This window comes from Phalacrocorax carbo, chromosome 18 (assembly GCF_963921805.1).
Source record: "Phalacrocorax carbo chromosome 18, bPhaCar2.1, whole genome shotgun sequence".
Lineage (NCBI taxonomy): Eukaryota > Metazoa > Chordata > Aves > Suliformes > Phalacrocoracidae > Phalacrocorax > Phalacrocorax carbo.
This window is the reverse complement of record NC_087530.1, coordinates 276879-295719: the sequence shown is the minus strand read 5'-3', so window position 1 is coordinate 295719 and position 18841 is coordinate 276879. Positions and strand designations below refer to the sequence as shown.

Below are 18841 nucleotides of genomic sequence, written 5' to 3'. Positions count from 1 at the left end.
AACAAAAATACGTGATACAGCTGTGTCCTGCAGAAGATCATTCTCTCAAACATAGTATAAATGCTTTCAGACTAACAGTAGTTTTTCATTCTCTCAGGATGGGTGACATCTTGAATTGGGTATGTAAGCACACAATTTTGAAATTCCTCCTCAAAATAATAAAAAAATACTTTCGCACATCTTTTTCTCAGAATAGAAATATCTGTCATAGATCAGAGTATAGGAAGTCTCTAGGGTCAAACTGAAGATTCTTCTAATCTTTATTCTGCCTCTGATGGTGGCCAACAGCAAATGCCTGAAGAAGGGCACAGGAAACATCCCACCGGTACCACCCTGGCCACAGCTGTTTGCAACCCAGGGACTTCCTTAGGGGAAGGTCCCATTTGCTCTCTCTCAGCATATTTGTCTTCAATAAATTTACCTAGTTCTCTCTTTGAACCTGTGTAATATTTAAGTTTATGCAGAATTCCATAACAAGCTGTTTTTCAGCTTAACCATATGCTGTGTGAAAACCTGTATCCTCTTATTCATTTAAAATCTATCTGTAATTTTAACTGATAACCCCTTCTACTGTAGATGAAGTGAAGAGAGACCATTCCTGCCTTTCCTCTTGCTTACTTTGCTGGTTATTGTACTTCCTCCCCACAACCCACTGCCTCTTTTCCAGGTTGAAGATTTCTAGCGTAGCCAGTCTGTCCTTGTAAAGAAGCCGTTCCATACCTGTGATCATCCTTGTTGCCTTGTTCTGAACTGTTCCTATTCTTTGATATACTTTTTAAGAGGCTAGTACTGCTTATGTATTCCAAGTTTCGGTGCACTATGGATTTATAAAGGAGCATATTCATACTCTGTTACATATTTTCTCTTTTCCTTTTCCAGACTGACCAAATCTTGTGAAGTCCCTTTTCAGTTTTTCATTGCCAGGTTTTGTTTTTTGTTTTACTGCACTGAATAAATAAAATTAAGATCCATAGTCATCAACAAATTGTCATCTCATTGTTCACTGTCTTTTCCAGGTTGTTGAATGTATAATAATCATCACTTATCCATGCACAATTCTCAGCTGATTCCCATACTCTCAGTGCTTGTAACTACTGTCTTGTAACTAATAATTTATCATTGTGAGGATAGTCTCTGTGCTAGGGCTGCAGAGTTTCCTAATGTCTTTGGAGTGAGGAGCCATGTAAAAAATCTTTTGGAAGTCCAACAAGACTGTATTTGTATTAATCATATTCCTTTACCCACATCTCTGTAGATACTGAGGCAGTGCTTCTCTTTCTAAATACTAACTTGGCAATTTCCTGATACAGCATGCCTTTGTCTGTTTCTGCTAATTCCCCTTTATTCTCTTCTTGGGTTTGCCCAGTATGGATGTCAGGCTTCCAGTCAGTAGTTCCCCTGATACTTTGAAGGGGGAGAAAATAATAATCAGCATCTCATTTACCACCTTCTAGTTCTTTGCTACCAAGTTGGTTTAAAGTGAGGATTACATGTCACAGTTAAATGCCAAAACATCTTTTTTGACAGCAATGTTCTTCTAGAAAATAGATAACATCAGTGACGTAAGGGCGTAAGATTTTAATATTTTTATTCAGTATGTAGGCTTAAGATAAGTATAGATAAATAATGCTATTATTATTATTAAATCACATTATTCCTGAAGAAAGGAAAATGAGCCACAAGTACCTTCAAAACTTCAAAAGGAAAGTAGGGCACCAATTTTTCAGGCAAGACACAGTGCTAAAATACCCCTGGAGCTAGCATTGGGTTAAATTTCAGTGTCAGTTTTTACTTTTTTATAATGTTATGGATCGAGCACCATGATTTCAATCTACCCACCCTTTACCTTGCACATTTACTTAAAAAATTTCCATTGAACATGAATCTTCAAAATCCCAACACATTTCCTTTTGTGTGACAGCTCTTTTATCTAGTCTATAATTTTTAAAATGGCTTTCTAAAGCAGGTAGTTTCATAGAGCTAAAATTGTGTGTCACTATAGTTTTTGCAGAGGAAGGTTAGTCGGAAACATTCGTGATCCATGCTAAACAAAGTTTTATAATTCAGTCTCTGAAGCTTTTTGAAGTTCATACATTTTCTTGTAATTTCTTAATATTTATACGCATTTATTTTCTGAATTTGACGTGAAATTCATCATTCTGCAGATAAGCCTACTGTTTTTTCTTTGTAGGGTAGTAGCAGCTCAGATTCTCTGGAAGGGCGAAGTTCAGATTATGCCAATAAAAGCTACGATGCAGTCGTATTTGATGTGTTGAAAGTAACTCCTGAGGAGTTTGCTGTAAGTAGAAATGTTATCTTTGCATTTAAGCTTGTATAATATTCAGGGCTTGCAGGATATGAAAAAATACATAAAACTTTTTTCTTAAAATAAAATCTTCTACATGATCTTCCTATGTTCTTGAAAGCAAATATCTGATTATACAAACTTGAACAAAATAAACATGTCTTGGGATTTAATCATGCACTACTGACCTGACACAGCGTATTTGGTTTTTCTGTGTAAAGCGATTTGAATTTTTTCTTGTGTTTTAGAAGACCCTAGCCTAGCTTTAAAGATACTAGTTATCCACAGTCTGATTCTTTTTTGATTCTTTTTTTTCTTGTTAATTGAAACCACAAATACTCATCTTTTCTGCTGAAAAGTCAGTTTCTTAAAAGCTCGAAAGAAGCTTGTAGAGAGGAAACAATTTGCATTCCTTAATGAAAAGTTTTCAGTACTAAACTGAAAGTAGAACTGCAGTTTTGGCAGAAGTCCAATACAGTTCTTGTGCTTGGCCCCTTGTTTTTAAATTATATATTAATTTACTGGGGAGCAGGAAGAAGTGAGGATGTTGAGCCTAGTTCAATGTTTTTGTTAATATTCTGGGCATCAAAATGACGTTTCCCTCATTTGGCGTAAGATCGTTTAATACCTGTTCACAAAAAAGTCCTGGATATATGCCGACAGTATTCCTGTAAGTTTGTCACTTTGGAACAAATTCTAATGAGTCTTTTTTAACACTAATACAGAGTACACAGGTGAGAGCCATTGTTAGGTAAAAATATAAAAATATTTGGTTGATAAATCTGCATCAACTCAGTTAAAAAATGGCCTGATACTTCACCCCTGTTCATCTAAGTTCAGATGATCCATGGCCAAGGACTACCTTCAGAATTGAACAGAGCTACAGTTTAGACAGGCCTGTAAAATCAGACAAAAATTGAGATGTCCAATTTCATCAGAGGAGACTGAATATCAAGTCCAAAGACAGCCCAGAACATAGTGTGTAGTCTACACCAGCAAAAATATGGTGATCTCAGAACTGTGTTTATAAAATGAAGGTAAGGTTGCTTGTAACTTACAACTCAACAGTTTTCTTTTATCCTAATGCCGTTAGTTTGAGATGGAAGCTTGTTGATGAGGGTCTTAATTTAACGGTACGCTTTAAAAGCACACACACACGTGTGCGTGTGTACACACACACCCAGTTTTGTCATTATTACATGTCTTAACTCTGAAGTCCAAACTTCTATAAGTTGCTTTTCTCTCTCCAGTTCCACTCATAGCCACAAAGAAAACAAACAAAAACCCACCAACCCCCAAAGAAACCAAAAATTGAAATGTGTGTCTGTAGGACTGCTGGTGAGGCTTGAAAAAGATCATATGTAAACCCTAGCGGTAGGGCTGTTTGTTTGGGCTTGGTTTGTTGTTTGATGTTGATTTTAATATGGTCACGCAAACTTTTAACACCAAGGCTTTCTTAGCCATAGCAGCTATTCTCTGTGCCACATTAAAACCTTTGCATTGGTTTGCCCTGATCCTCTCTTTTTATTAACAGCTCAAATAATGTTTACTGCTTCTTTTCCATCCAGAGAAGCAAATAATTTCTTTTTACAGTAAATATAGCAACCAGTAAATGATACATAACATTTCTTGTTACTCAAGACTCTGGTAGTCCATTTCAAAGAACTTGAAACAGTTCAGAAGAACGAAAAAAAAAAACAACCCACAGGTCTGGGTTTACTATAGTTAGTACAATTTGGTTACTGGACATCAGGGCAGAGATCTATGGAAGATGGGGTTGCTCTAATGAATATAAATATTTAGGGAAAGGGAATGGCACCAAGTTAAGGTCACTTCTAAATTTAATTTGTTGTGTTCCTTTTTTAAAATTTAGAAGCAGCAGAGGAGAAATTCCCTGGTGGTAATCACATATATAACAAGATGACCAGCAGCTTGTCAATACTACTGAAATTTGTTTTAACCTTTTTGGTGGTTTTGATTGAACCCATGTCTTGCTGAAATGATTAATAATTCTTGCTGAAAACTTCTTTATTAATGTCATACAATATGGCTTAGAGTCAGCTTTTTGGAGCCTCTGCCATGCGTCTTACTAGGAGACATCAAGAAGGTGCAAACAGGTATTTGTAATGATAGTTTTCCTAGGAGCAGAGTGAGATCTTAATGACATGATTTTGTAAGTACCCGAACATTACTCAGAAGTATAAATAGCAAAAGTGAGTGCTGCTAAGAGTGTTCAGCTAGGGCTTTGTGGCAAAATCTTTGACTTAGTATAATATAAAAGCAAGAGAGTTAGTGTGAATTAACCATTTACGGAAGAAAATTTTTTTTGTCTGTCAAATGTCATGGGCCTCTAACTTAGCTCATGTCTGAGGAATCATACTAATAGTAGAACCCTGATTAAAATTATAATTAAATAGTTACCTTTCTTAATTGGTGGGTTCAAATGAGCAATTTGAGAGGGGATTAGCAAGTTTTTGCCATTTTGGGTTTAGCGTAACAAAACGGCCAACAGAGAAGCTTTGCTGCAGAAGGATCCAAAGTGTTCCTTGACACTTCCTTTTACACATTAAATCATGTAAATTACAAAGTTCAAAGCTCTGTAGGTTTATACACTCACAGTATAAACGAAGTACGTATTGGTTGAACGTAACTTACATAACTTCCAAATATATAATGTCATTCAATTACTGAAGCAATTCAAGTATCTTACCACTCAGATGGTAAAAGAGGTCTATAAATGCTTTTTAAATTTTTTTCCCAAATAATTTGCTTTGAAACAGTGTTAACAGTGTCTTATCAGGACATACTTATCAGTGACGGAAAATCTGTGTATGACCCCTTTAAAGCATATTCCAATCATAACTAATTAAAACATTGTAATGCTTTATTGCCTTTCAACCCAGTGAATGTAAAATGTACGCTGCTTTCTGTGTGAAAGGCAAATAATTCCTCCTGCCATTTCTGTTATGTCAGTAAAGGGCCCAAAGAGCAAGACTCAAACACAGGTTTTTCCTCTTAGGCTGCTGCAGGTACTGAAAACCTTCACTTAGTTACAGCTGGTAAATATAAGAGGATGTAATGTCATGTTGCTACTGAGGATGGTGGAGTTTCTGCTTGAGATGTATCAGCGTGGACAGGGGAGGCCGAATTTTGGACTGGTCAGTTCTGGTCTGTGGAGAAAATGTGACTGTATGGTTTGTGGTTATGAAAGGGCAGATGTAAATACATATTTGCTAGCTCTTTGTATTACATTATTTAAAATTTTATCTTATTGCAGAGCCAGATTACATTGATGGACATGCCAGTATTTAAAGCTATACAGCCTGAGGTAGGTTTTCTTAAACTATCTTTTTATATCTTTGGAATTCAGTGCCTGAGGAAATGTAACCATTTAAATAATGCTTTTTTTGTTCAAAAATGCGCAACTCCTTGCACTGCATTAATATTCTTCTAGGCTTATTCCTTGTTAGCACTGTGAATCTGTAACCCAGCCTGATTTACTTTGATTTGTTATCTATTGCTAAAAGAGATGCCTATGCTACTCTGGGAGTCTTCCTGTCCTGCTTTGTGTTGAGTGTTTCTTCAGGATAAATTTATCAAATGTCAAAATTCTCTACTCTCCCTTCTGCTTCTGCTTTTCGGTTCACATCTGACTTCAGAGTTTGATTTATGCCTCTAGTCATAACCTGTTTTAGGCTGCATCAGCCACTTGGTAAACTTTTTAATTTGTACTGTTAAGTTTAAGATTCAATTCTGAGGGAGTAAATCAGCCCAAATCCTTAAAAGGTAATGTATTAATGTCCTTTAATTTTTTATCCTTTTAAGACAGAGAAAGAAACTTGAGGCCTGTTGAGAAAAAGCAAAGTTAACATAGACAGTTGAAAATCAAAAACATTAACTTCAAAAATAAAGAATGACAGTAGTTATCAGAATATGTTAAATTTGCATAAAAGTGATATGTTATCTTGGTATTTTGATGAAACAAGTATCTTTTCTGCAAAGGGTGCAAGAATTGCTGTCTCCAGCTTCAAGTTACTTAAGAACATGCCCTTAGATCCATTATGGCTTACTGTCATCTTGTGCTTAGGTGGAATATAATGAATACATAAAGGGGAAAAAAAACCCCATAATATTAGCAGAACTGAATTTTTGACAACATCAGAAAGGACAGTCCAGTTTAAAAGGTTCTTAGTAGAAGTTCAATCCGTCTAATTTGTTCACTAATAAACAACTCATATTACAGTCATTCAGAGAGATTAGCAGCCTTCTATTTTGAGAAAGTATAGAAAAGAAAATAATTCACTTATCTGCTGTCTGGCCTTCCTGTCAGATAAATTAATTTTGTTTTGAGAACACCAAGACAGCTTTATAGCTGAAAACACATTCATGCTTCTGAAATTACATGTTCTCCAGACAGCTGGGGAGTCTTCTTTACTGTGGGGAAAAAATTGGCAAATGAACAATAGAATAAGAAACCAGCAGTACCTGGAGAAAAATCTGTTACCACAAAAATACTGGTATTTACAAATAGATACATAGATAGTTTTTAATAAGAAAATTTTGCTAAGAAAAGCATCAGAACAAAATGGAGGTTTCACCAAAAGCAGAGGTAGTGTGATACTCTGAGGAGAGGAAGGAATACAAAATAAAATACAAAACTGTAGATGTTGATATTTAAAGTGAATTTTGCATTTCCTTTAATTGCTATGAAATACCTGTGCCATAGAATTTTATAGCAAAACAAAATGCTCGTTTGCTGTTCTTCTTTTCCTTTGTCATTGCTTCATTTTGCCTTTTGGAAATGAAATTTCCTCGAGCGCTACTCTGATTGGCAGATAGATGTAACTTAGTGACAAATCATAAAAAAACCCACTCATGTCGTATTTGCAGCTTCTGCCTGTGTATAAGTAGCAGTTGCCATAAACTCTTAGTTTTTAATTGTATTTTCTGACTTCCGTCTTATTAGAATTGCCAATATAATCTAATTGTTCATTTGCCAAAAATAAGGAACTGTTTCTATCCTGAAATTCTGCCAGCTGAAAGACTAGCTTTTAAAGCAAGATACAGTCTGTATTTGTCATCTATCTACCTCTTGTTATTAGGTAAGTTATTAGACAAAGAAAGTTAAAATTTTCCTGTCAGATTACATATTAATGTATAGTCTGTAACTGTCTATGTTTGAGGCCTGGTAGCCTTTTAAATTCAGTTGGTGTATTTGCTCTTCAGTGTCCATAAGCTTGGATACCCTTTGATAAACTACTCCTTCGAGGCCTGCAGGGTTGCGTTGTTGATGGGCAGATGGTCACCTGCCATTTTACACTGGGACTCTCTACCTTGTCAGAGTCTTCCTCTGGTGTCCTGGGGAGAAGGAAGGGCCAATATCCTGGCTGAAACTTGTGTTCCATGATTTACCCATTTTATTATGTCCCTGGCTATGATGCAGGCATAGATATGGTCCCTACTTTTCCTTTCATACTTGCTTGTGCAAGGTGGTCACAATTGCTCTGCAGAATCAGCTTTTGTGTGCAGAAGTGGTGGTAAATACACTGGCATGTGAATAGGCGTGAATGCTTCCATTTCCTGGAAACTGGAAAGGGAGCGTGAAAAAGCCTGGAGAGGTTGAAACGGTTTGCTAGATGTCACGTAGCTAATTTCCACAGCAGAGCTGTGCACAGAGAAGGCTCCCTTGGTCAGCAACCATTTGGCTGGCTGCTTCAGTGAGTTGTTGAATTTTGTGTTTGGGGAAAGAGCGTCATGCTGTTTTTTCTTCAGGTTTTAGTCTTTAACATGAGCTTATGCATGGATGGAAAGACAAGATTTTGGAGTTCTGGTTGCCAAGTCTTAGGTCAAACACACAAACATCCTTTAAATCTAGCACTTGCTGAGGCTTTTGTCTGCTTTTCGATTGAGCTATTACAAAAAAACACATTTGCATGTTACTTTGCAAGAGCTCAGTAAAAGGATGTCTGATTAACAATTCTTTGTTCTCTAGCAAAAATAACTCTACTTACATTCTAGATTTCTATGGAACTTTATTTAGTTGGGTTTGTTGTTTTGTTTTTTTGGTGGTTTGGGTTTTTTTTTCCCAAAAGTCCTGGAAGTCACAATCTGCACAAGTTTCAGGGTTTTCTTGCATGCTTGATTGGAAAGTTTCTTGTGACTGTGTGGATCAAGGAAATTGCCTGCATCCTTCCATACAAAAAGATGGAATTGTAATACTAGAACAAGTACAGTTTAGCAGTAGAAAAATAATTCAACAGGGACATGTTGAATCATTTACTCTTTCAACCTTCTTATTCAGTGAAAACTTTAAACAGAGTCAAATGATTTTACCGTGCTCAGGATTTTCCATTGTTGCTTGCTAGCCTTCTGGCAACTCTTTAATAACCTTAGGTTACTGACCTCTTCCACTTTCTGACAAATGTGAATTTTGCAGTCCCTAGTAGAGACACTGAGATTTTTCCACATAAACTTACAATTTCCAGACTCTTAAGACCAGGCGTGTACCGATCATGTAGAGAATCTCTGTCTTAATGGATGCAAATTAGCATTGTTATCTGGAGAAGGCTTAAATGCTGGAAGATTCAGATACAAAATATGTTTGGAATCGGAAATCCTTTTCCTGGTACTCAGACGGGAACATACAGACCTCCACATCACGAGAGTGTGTTCCATTTATCAGAATGTACAAAGTGCTTTTCAGAGGCAGAATTCTCTTTGGCTGACTCTGCCTTTTCATGTGAAGGCGTCTAAAGTTAATAGCGTACATTTAGAAAGCTTAACAACATTTTGACTGAATTTGAAATTTGTGGTTCTAAAAACAGAAGAGTGATTTAGAATGGAGAACTCATTTCTAGTATGTATGTATTTACTGCTTGTTAGATCTGAATATAAAGACTGTATAGATATGTGGTAACCTGAATCTGTAGTTAAAAAGAGCCAGGCTGTCTAAACATATTTGGAGCTGCCTGAAATAACTATTGGAAAATGGACACTTTCTTTCTGGCTAAATCAAATTTGTAGTTACAATTTCAAATTTCTTTTAATGCATAATTTAATACAGTTTATTTAAGGAGCAAATCATTAGTCTGCTTTTTAACTCTTCTGTTTATACTTCCCACAGGAATTTCCACTATTTATTTTGCAGTTTAGGTGAAAGATTATTTTTTGACATAGAGCACTGGGATTTTATTATGCATTGAAATTGATTAGTTGTGGTTATGGTTATACTACAGAATTGGTGATTCTTCTTATTATTTTGAACTGGGTTCACTTTGAAGTAGTCACCGTAATGAAAGAGCATTCAAAAATTTGTTTCATATGCTGTGACTGAACTATGCAGCCTGCTGGCAATTTTTTTCTTTATTAGCACCAAAGTACTAATCTGTATTTTTAAGTACATGTCACACTTCAGTCAACTCTGGCCAAACTCTTAGGGCTTAAAAAAACAGAAAAAAAAAAAAAATCAGAACCCAAACCTAACCAAAGAGTTGTAACCCCAACCTTCTGACCAGAAGACCTTCAGACTTAAGACTGTTACTGGCCAGCCTCTTTCAAATGATAGGTTCTTTTGGTCCTAGTATCACATACGGAGATTTCAGTTTTTTTAAAAATTAGCTTATAAATACTGTAAACAATAATATTACGGTTCCAAAACTGTGTTCTTCAAATGCTTTAGATCTCACATTGTAGTTAAAAAAAATTAGAGATTTAATATGCTAAACTGTGGTGTATTCACGAAAGTTTTACCAACTGTAATAATGAGGATGGCATTCAGGAATAATAGCTAGGTTACCACTCTAGTTGTGCAGCTGAATTTTGTACTCTTTAACTACCCCTGATATTGCTAATTGATATGTTTAGTTTTAGCTTCAGTTTTGAACCAGATAAGATTATATACTAGCAAAGTCCTTACTCCTGTATCTGCTGATTTGCTTATACAAGGGAACCCTGGACTGAAATAATCAATGCAGAGTGACACTTCAGAGACATCAGTTGTTGCTGATTGCTTAGTCTCTATGTATCTGTATATTAATAACTATGTCTGTTTTTTCTAGTATCAGGACAATATACTAATCACATCATTCATGTTTATCAGGAAAGCACAAACATATTTGGTTAGATTGTCATTTAATCAGTGCCTTGGATTGGTTTTAGCAGTTATCTGCTAGATTTTAAAGGAAATTTTAAAATGTGTTTCCTAGGAACTAGCCAGCTGTGGATGGAATAAGAAAGAAAAACATATCCTCGCTCCAAATATTGTTGCCTTTACTAGGAGGTTTAACCAGGTAAATTATTTGATTACTGTGATGAACAGGTACTGTTTGACAGTTGTTTTTGAGTATAAAGTTAAATAGAACTCCTTCCATGAATTAATATTTTTCTAAATTAAGATTTTAAAATGATAGTTCCTGTTTTCATTTGCTTTGTCCACATTTTTGTATTGTTCCTGTAGGCTATTGGTTCCTATTTATTAGTTCCTAGTAATTTTTGTCGATGTGTCATAGTACAACATTAATAATTCTTTTCCGCCTTCTTCTGTGTTTCACTTGCTCATTCAGTTATCCTAGTATTGCCTCACTTCTCTGCCTACTTCTTATATCCAGTGGTAAGGCTTTTGAGTAATTATAGCTATACAGATGAGAATTCATGGGATCAGAACTCTTCTTTCCTTACCCTGTTTCCTTCCCTGGAGCATCATGAAAGGTTACAAATATTTCATGTAATAAAGTCTTCTGTTTTGTAAATAAATTCAGTTACATGTGTTTACTTTATAGGTCAGTTTTTGGGTTGTACGAGAAATACTAACAGCACAGACCTTAAAAATAAGGGCAGAAATATTGAGCCATTTTGTGAAAATAGCTAAGGTAAGTGCAGTTTTCTTGTACTATCATTCAAAATCTTATTTCCTTATTGTTTGTTTTTGCACTACTCCTATGAACCGCTGTTGGATTAAAAAGGGTAACGTTCTTTTTTTAACATATCTGCGGTGTTGTGCCACATGAATAAGATAAAGGTATGACATCTATTGGTTTTTACTTGGCTAAACACAACTACCCACTTCAGTGTGGCTTGCCTTGTACCTTTGCCTAACAAGTTTAAAAGTGGTTTGTCTTGTTGACGGCCAGCTACATGTTGCCAACACTGAACGTGGTTGTAAACTGTTCTGATTTTTGTCTCCCCCCATTCAAACTTATCTCTAAAGCAGCTGTTGAGATTTGTATTCCTACTTGTAATACATGGTTGCTGGTATAAAGTACAACTGTGAGAGCTCAGTTGTTCTAATGAGTTTGAGCACTGCATTTTACAAGTCATTCTTAACTTTTTAAAAAATATATTTCTTTTGAAAAATATTTTCCTGCTTCATGACCTGTGGTCATTCTGTTTTATATGACCCTGTGTGACACCCACTGATATTAGTAAGAAGACAGCACTTGGATCACAGGCCTGAGTGCTAATCTCATACGTGTGAAATTGGGGGTGTGTGTGTGTGTGTGTGTAGATAATTAGAATCATATTTCCCATGTAATACAATTTTTTGTATTGTGAATATTCCCAATCAGTTTACTTAGTGGTTTTGTGCTTATGCAGAAGAGAATGTATCTAAGTTACTGGCACAAATGCCCAAGTACTATGAGAATGGTCAACTTGGAGGTGCGAGGTTGTTCTTGGAAATAAGAGGGGGTTCCCCCCCCCGCAGAAAAGGAAAACACTGTCCTCTTTTTCTTCTTTTTCCCCTTCCCTTTTCCCTCAATAAAATCCAGATCTTCCGCAAATGCTCCTGAGCAATGAGTAAATTGATCAATCAAGGATGAATACAGCTTCTTTGTAAGATTTACAATGAAGCTACGTGACAGCAGTTCTCATTTGTCTTTCTGGAACTGTGTTGTAGGAAACTTTATCATCTAAGACAGCTTTATTCCAAAGTATTGTCTCTTTTAAGATAATGGATTTTGAGTAATTGTCAACACAGAGTGAATTTAAAATATGTTGAATTGAGGAATATTTGTCCTGTAAAACAGCCTACAAAATAAAAAGTCATATTAATTCTGAAAGGGTCATCAGCATCTTTGGCTGATGTTTTTGGCTTGATTAAATTTTTCATTTCCAAGATTATACTAATTTTCAAGATAAATGCATCAAATAATTTTTTCAGATTTTCTGTTCCTGAAGGAACAGCCTTAGAAAATAACAAATTCAAATTAAATACCATTTGTACTCTCACAACTGAAATGTCTATTGTTTTCAGGGGTATATTTGGAAAATTTACACTTTTTAAGTGGTCTTAAGAATTTTGCATGTTGACAGCATTGCATAATGTTGTCTGCAGCCATTGATGACAACTTTGTATTTCATTAATGGAAAGAATTTGTATTTTACTAATGCAACTTTGAGATTAATTAATCCTGGTTCCCTTTTTGATGTGCTAAAAGTTGTTATTCCCTTTCTTCAGAAGCTTCTAGAACTGAATAACCTTCATTCTCTTATGTCCGTGGTGTCAGCACTGCAAAGCGCGCCTATCTTCAGACTGACCAAAACCTGGGCTGTAAGTTATCCCTTGACCATTGTCTTTTCTGTCCCATTTGAATACTAAGGTTTTCTGAACTTTTCAAAGTTGTTGAATTGCATGCTCTGGAAGAAGATTCTTTATATTCTTGTTTTTGTGGTACTGTCATAGCAGAAGTAGTGATCTGTTACATGTTTTGTGTAAGTAGAGTTTTTAAATGACTACATATTTTTAAACAATCTTTTTTAATATAAGAGTTTCCTGTTTTCCTGTCTGTTCTAGAAGCCACTGATTATATGCTCAAGAGGACTTTAGTTGATAAGTAATCTTGGAAGACCCTCGTATAGAGTGTATCGGTATCCCATTACCCAAAACATTGTGTGTGGCATTAATACATTGCCTAAAAGGAAAGGAATTTTTAAAACCTGTTACAAATACAGAAGCATTAGTTTTGTCATTATTGCAATGAATAACTATATGCAATGCATTTCAATTTTCATTTATTACAGAAATTAAAAGCATTGATAATTCTGCTTTCAGAAATTCGGCCTCTTGAGGGCAGAATTTCTCATTTAAATTTAAGTTTTGCTATTTCTTTAAAGTGGAATACAAAAGTAAAACATAGTCCTGCTGTATGTAATCCTTAAATATACAAAGGATTATGTAATTCTCATTAATTTAGTATTTCACCCAATGTGGATCACATTAAGTCTTCAGAACTGATAAATAAAGATGGCTATACTTTTTTACCTAAGTTTATTATATCTTTTAAATGCCTGTAACTTTTTTATGGTTTGATTGCTCAGGATTAGGCTATAGTCTAGTAAAAATGTAAGTGCCTGCTGTTTTGAGCAGCTTGATGAAGTTGGAACTTGAACAGGGAAAATTGAATAATTCATTGCAGGACTTAGACCTAAAGAGGTGTAAGGCTCTTTGTAGGCACAGTAGTTCAAAAATCCAATACAGTGCAGAGTAAGGGCCTCAAGGAATTCTCATTGCTGTTTAGAAAGAAAACAGCAAAATTATTCTGGAATCTTGTCACTCCTGTACCTTTTATGTCAGTTTTTGTTAACGGTGGTTATTTAACTATAATGTGGAGCGCGCTGTTCGGAGTCACGAAGGGCCTTGGGGCCCATTTACAGTGCTGTTTTACTGATGACTCCTGTCAAGCCCATCCTGTTCCGAGCAAGGCTGAGTGAAGCAGTAGTTTTTTATAACAACGTGCAGACTCAGAGTCCTCTAGAAACAGAACAGCTAGGCTTATGAGCTCTGTGGTACATGAGCTGGAATTTTACAGAGGAAGAGGTGTATTAAGTAGTGCTCTATGGAACAGCTGTCTGTTGTCAGGAAGTACAACTGCAAGTAGCCAGCGTTGCAGTGCTATAGTTCTCCACTTGTTCTGACTCAGTTGGCTTTTAAAATAATCTTGAAAATATTGCTGGTGTTTCTAAAAAGAGCTGAAATAGGGAATGTGTTTTTATAGCTACAGTTGCATATTTTGTCTTACTTTTCAGTCTTCTGTCACTTAGGATCTTTTGCATTGCTAAATACTTTTCTGATTTTTCTGTAGTAAGATTTTCTGTAGAAAGATTTAAGTATCATAGTGATTTACTTTCCTTATACTTTTTTTCCAAAAAGTTTTATCATACTTTCATAAGGCACTGTTGAAATGGCACAATCTGCAATTATTTAGAGCATTTTCCATTGCCATTTCTACTTTCAAATTCAAGAGGATTTTTAGCAATTCTGATAAACCATGAGGATGTTGGTGAATGTATAATGACATATTTTTCCTCTTAAAAATCTACTATTGCTGAGGTTATTAAAAATTCTGAGGTAGTGATATGTGGATCCTTGACAAACTATTCAGAAGTATCATATTGGTTCACAGCTTAAGGCTTATGCTGAATTGCAGGTAGCACATTTTCAAACATTATGCTGGTTTGAGTGATGATTTTAACCTTAACTTGACTATGCTTTCCTCTACTGTGGGTGATTTAACAAATTATTTGTTGTTGTCTTTGTGCAGATTTGTCTTCTAAAATTTGATGATCTTCCTTTTTTTTTCTATGTAGCTTTTGAATCGCAAAGACAAGACCACCTTTGAGAAGTTAGACTATTTACTGTCTAAGGAAGATAATTATAAAAGGACACGAGAGTACATCAGAAGCCTAAAAATGGTTCCTACTATTCCATATTTAGGTGAGTGTGAACAATTACCTTATTTATCTGTATCACATTTTGACTGACAACAGCGATGTAGCATGTTGTGTGCCTGAAACACGCTATACATAGATGGTATGGTTCACTTCATTTGATACTTAGGATAATTAGATCTGGTGGAGATTTTTCAGCCATGATCTCTGACCTGTAGGAGTTTTGTGCATTACTGACATCTGAAATGACACATATGTCTTTGTTTACTGTCCTTTTGATGTCTTCAGAATTTACGAAAGCATTGGGTTTTGGAAGTGTCTTTGAGTACAGCATGATTTAACGCTTTGTTCCTGTAGCTTTTGTTTTTGCTGGACTGTTTTTCAGGTACCTCATAACTCAGTATCTCTAAACTGTAGTTGTTGGTTTGTGTCATTCTTGTAAATACTTTGAAAAGAGATACAAACTGAATAGTCAGTTCAGTTGTCTGACTTTTCAGTATCTCTTTGTATTATTCACGTAGACACACTATATCACTATTTCCCCAACAGCTCTTTTAACTCGTAGTTCCTGCCCATTACTGAACTGTGCTAGCATTCCTGAGGAACACTGCAAAAACCTGTTAAACAAGGCAATTCAGACACTAGAATGTCTTTCTAGTGATGGGTTTTGTAAAAGAAATATTTAACCATGAAGAAGTATTTAACCACGTCTTCTGTAATTGATGTAATAGAAACATTAAGATAATTTATTGTGATTGTTTTCTAATGCCCAAGAAAAGACAAATACAGTGCTTTTTCTGTAGCATATGCAAAGCATGGTCCTGGTGAAGTAATTGTTTCAAACATTCTGTAAATATGACTTCCAGAAAAAAAAAAAAAATTAAAAAAAAATCAAACTAAGTCTGGAATTTCCATCACAGATATTCAGCCCAAGTTACTAGTGTTTGACAAAGTTATAAGCAACAGAATACACCATAATGTCTTAAACATTGTAAAGTATTGGTATAACCACAAACACCACTTCGAATGCAACTTTTTTCCTCATCTAAAATCATTCTGCCTTGTGCTTCAGCCTCATGAACTCCACAAAATCAAACGTGAAATACACCTTTACCTAGAGTACTAGGAATGGCTCTTATTCCTGACATAGGAGTTCCAGTTAATGTTCTACAATTGGTCACACATATGAGAAGAAAATTCACCTATTCTAGGAATTCTTAGAGAACCGTGTTGTATTCCTGGAAGGCTTCTCATCATTGTGACACTTCTTACTTAGCATGAGCAAACCTGACGTATTCACAGAATTTCAAAAACATATGAGGAAGAAACACTACTTCTTGCATAGGCTTTTTAGCAGCAGAAACTTATTTATAATCTTAAAGATTTCAAGGGACTACAAAAAAACCCTTTGAATGGATGTGTAAGCGCTTAAACCCATCAGTAGCTTAATCTAGTTTGCAGTAGCTTTTTAGAATCTTCGTCCCTTTGGCTTTTTCGCTGTTTATTCTGTTGATTTAGTGCATATACTCCAGAAGAAATCCATCACACATGGTGTTGCATTTATTTTAAATGGTTTGGTGGACAGGTTGGTTGTTTGGGTCTTTTTGTTTGTCTGCCCCACCCACCCCCATCCCCAAGCAAGGTGCATACATCTGTAAAGGTAAGATCCCTTCCAGACTGCAATATGTAGAACTGCTCTCATTCTTTACCAAGAGACTGTTAGAGAAGAAAACAGATGCGCCAAGCCTTGTTGACAAATATGTTGTCACGGACAGCCTGATTTAAAAGCCAAAAAGGCAGTTTATTAAGTTAGGATGTAGAGGATATGAAAAATTGCTGGGTATATTTTACTTACTGTATTTATTAAGTGGAAGGCTGGCGTAAATTGAAGACTGTAAAATTTTCATGCATTTGTGTACTATACATATACAGCTCTCCTGCCAGTTAGTCTATTAACTGCCTTCATCCTTTTTGGAAGGAGTGAACTTTTAATTCAGGCTTGGTTCAATTCTGGAAAAGGTTAAAATCTTAACATGCTCTATCTTTTCTGCTAATCTTCTCATCAAGGTTGTTTGCATAGGTCAGAAAAGGCTATGTCTACATGGCATGCCAGAGCTCACCTACATTTATTTCAGGCATGTTCAAAATTGTCACCTGGACAGACTCTTCATATCACACAACCTGGTTGCATTACGCCTTTCTGTGTGACAACAGTTTTGTTAGTGCTTACAGTTGATGGTTGCTTTTGTATTGGTTTGTGTACCTTCTTGGTGCTACTCCTGACCTTACGGACTTAAGTCATTATCTCTGCTGTCTTCACACTAAATCTTCAGTTTTCTCTCTTCCAAAAGGAAGCATTTGTGGATTACTTGATCATTACAGATGCTACTTGGCATCCTTGACAGCCTTCTGTGGCAGCGTTTTGCTTCTGTATCCTCGTTTAGGGGATGGGAGTGCATGTGGACTGCGCGCAAAATTCAAGATAAAAGTGCATGTTAGATTTATACAGTGACTTCAGAAAGTTTTTTGTGTTCTGCTTAATAATTCCTAACATTCTGTTCAGTCAAAGTTTAGAAGCAATCAAAAAAGCAAGTTGTTTTCAGGAACTGTTGTTGTAATCTCAAGATCTTGCCTTTGGCAATTATCAATTATTTGCAGTTTTTGTTTTATATGGAAAGTCAGGAGTGGGTTTTTTTTTCCCCTGTATGTATCACTCTCCATAGATTTTTCATTTCCTGTCTTATTGTCCAAGCAGTCCTCCTCATAAATCCTTCTGTAGTGCCTCTCAGTCAGCCCTTTTGTTTGCTCCCCTCAATTAGTTAATATCATCAGCAGATTTTTACTCCATTGTTCACTACCATTTTCAGGTCACTTATGAATCTGTTGAACAGTGTGAGTCCTAGCACACATTCCTGTGGATAACAGTCAGCACTGCTTATGTAAAATATTTCTTACTAAATAAATTTGATGGCCATCCCTAATGGCCATACTTTTAAAAAAACTGTTGAAAAATTGGTATGAGTTATTGAAACTTCTTTGAAAATAATTTCAGGTTTGAATGAATGTTTAGCTCTTCAAAAAAGAATATTCAAAGGGGACTTGTTTCGGTGAATAAGTGTCTTCTCGGGGGAGACAATATTAGATACAGAAAAGCTTCTTTAATGTGTCTGCTGAAATGAACAAGTAGATTAATAGACCTATGCTAGGGGTAAATAATGAACTTACAACACTGAACAAGAGTGACGAAGTCTCTGAAGATTTTCAGAGTCCGTGGGGCTCCCATTTCATTCTGTAGACCTCTTGTCTCTCACTGCAAGACAGTTACTTAGTTACGGGATATCAGTTCTCATTCTATCTGGGGCAGTCCGAGATTATGTTTGAGATGCACTGGAGAAGGTGCTGGGGAGTTAAACAGCTGCTTAAGTTGACCAAATACTCTGGTTTATAGGATTGGCTCACAGCCTTGTGTAAGAAACGCTTTAGTACTATCCAGTTATTGGGACATCACTACAAGCCAGTTTTAATTAAACTTAAAATGAAAATATTTCTGAAATGGACAAAACTCCTAATGAAAGGCATAGGTAATGAAAGTGAAAGGAAAAAATCCGCATGTTACTGAGTTACAGGGTTGAATCTGAAATTCCTGCTGGTGTCTAGCCAACCTCCTTTAGACTTCCTGTCCTCCCGCATGTGTTGTACTTCAGGTTTCGTACATCACAGAGAGCTTCTCCCTGGTGGCTGCAAAGACTAAGCAGCGTTGCTGCTCTTTTAAAGTAAGGTTTTCCCTGCTTCCGAAGAGGTGCAGTTGAACCTTTGTGTAACCAGATGAATTCAGGAGACAACAGCTGGTATGTTTACAACCTCAAGCTATAA

The 18841-nt window shown here is 35.9% G+C and overlaps 1 protein-coding gene across 4 annotated transcripts in view; it reads left to right on the top strand.

The window, feature by feature from the left end:
• RALGPS1 (Ral GEF with PH domain and SH3 binding motif 1) overlaps nucleotides 1–18841 on the top strand; it is a 152648-nt gene that overhangs the window by 47940 nt on the left and 85867 nt on the right. For all 4 annotated transcript variants that reach the window (XR_010375613.1, XM_064468407.1, XM_064468405.1 and 1 more), the window contains 6 exons: nucleotides 2192–2299; nucleotides 5583–5633; nucleotides 10510–10593; nucleotides 11083–11172; nucleotides 12759–12851; nucleotides 14888–15014. Coding sequence is in view for 3 of the 4 variants with exons in the window: in XM_064468407.1 (XP_064324477.1) it covers nucleotides 2192–2299; nucleotides 5583–5633; nucleotides 10510–10593; nucleotides 11083–11172; nucleotides 12759–12851; nucleotides 14888–15014 (553 nt within the window). In the remaining variant the exon portion in view is untranslated. The remainder of the gene's footprint in view (nucleotides 1–2191; nucleotides 2300–5582; nucleotides 5634–10509; nucleotides 10594–11082; nucleotides 11173–12758; nucleotides 12852–14887; nucleotides 15015–18841) is intronic.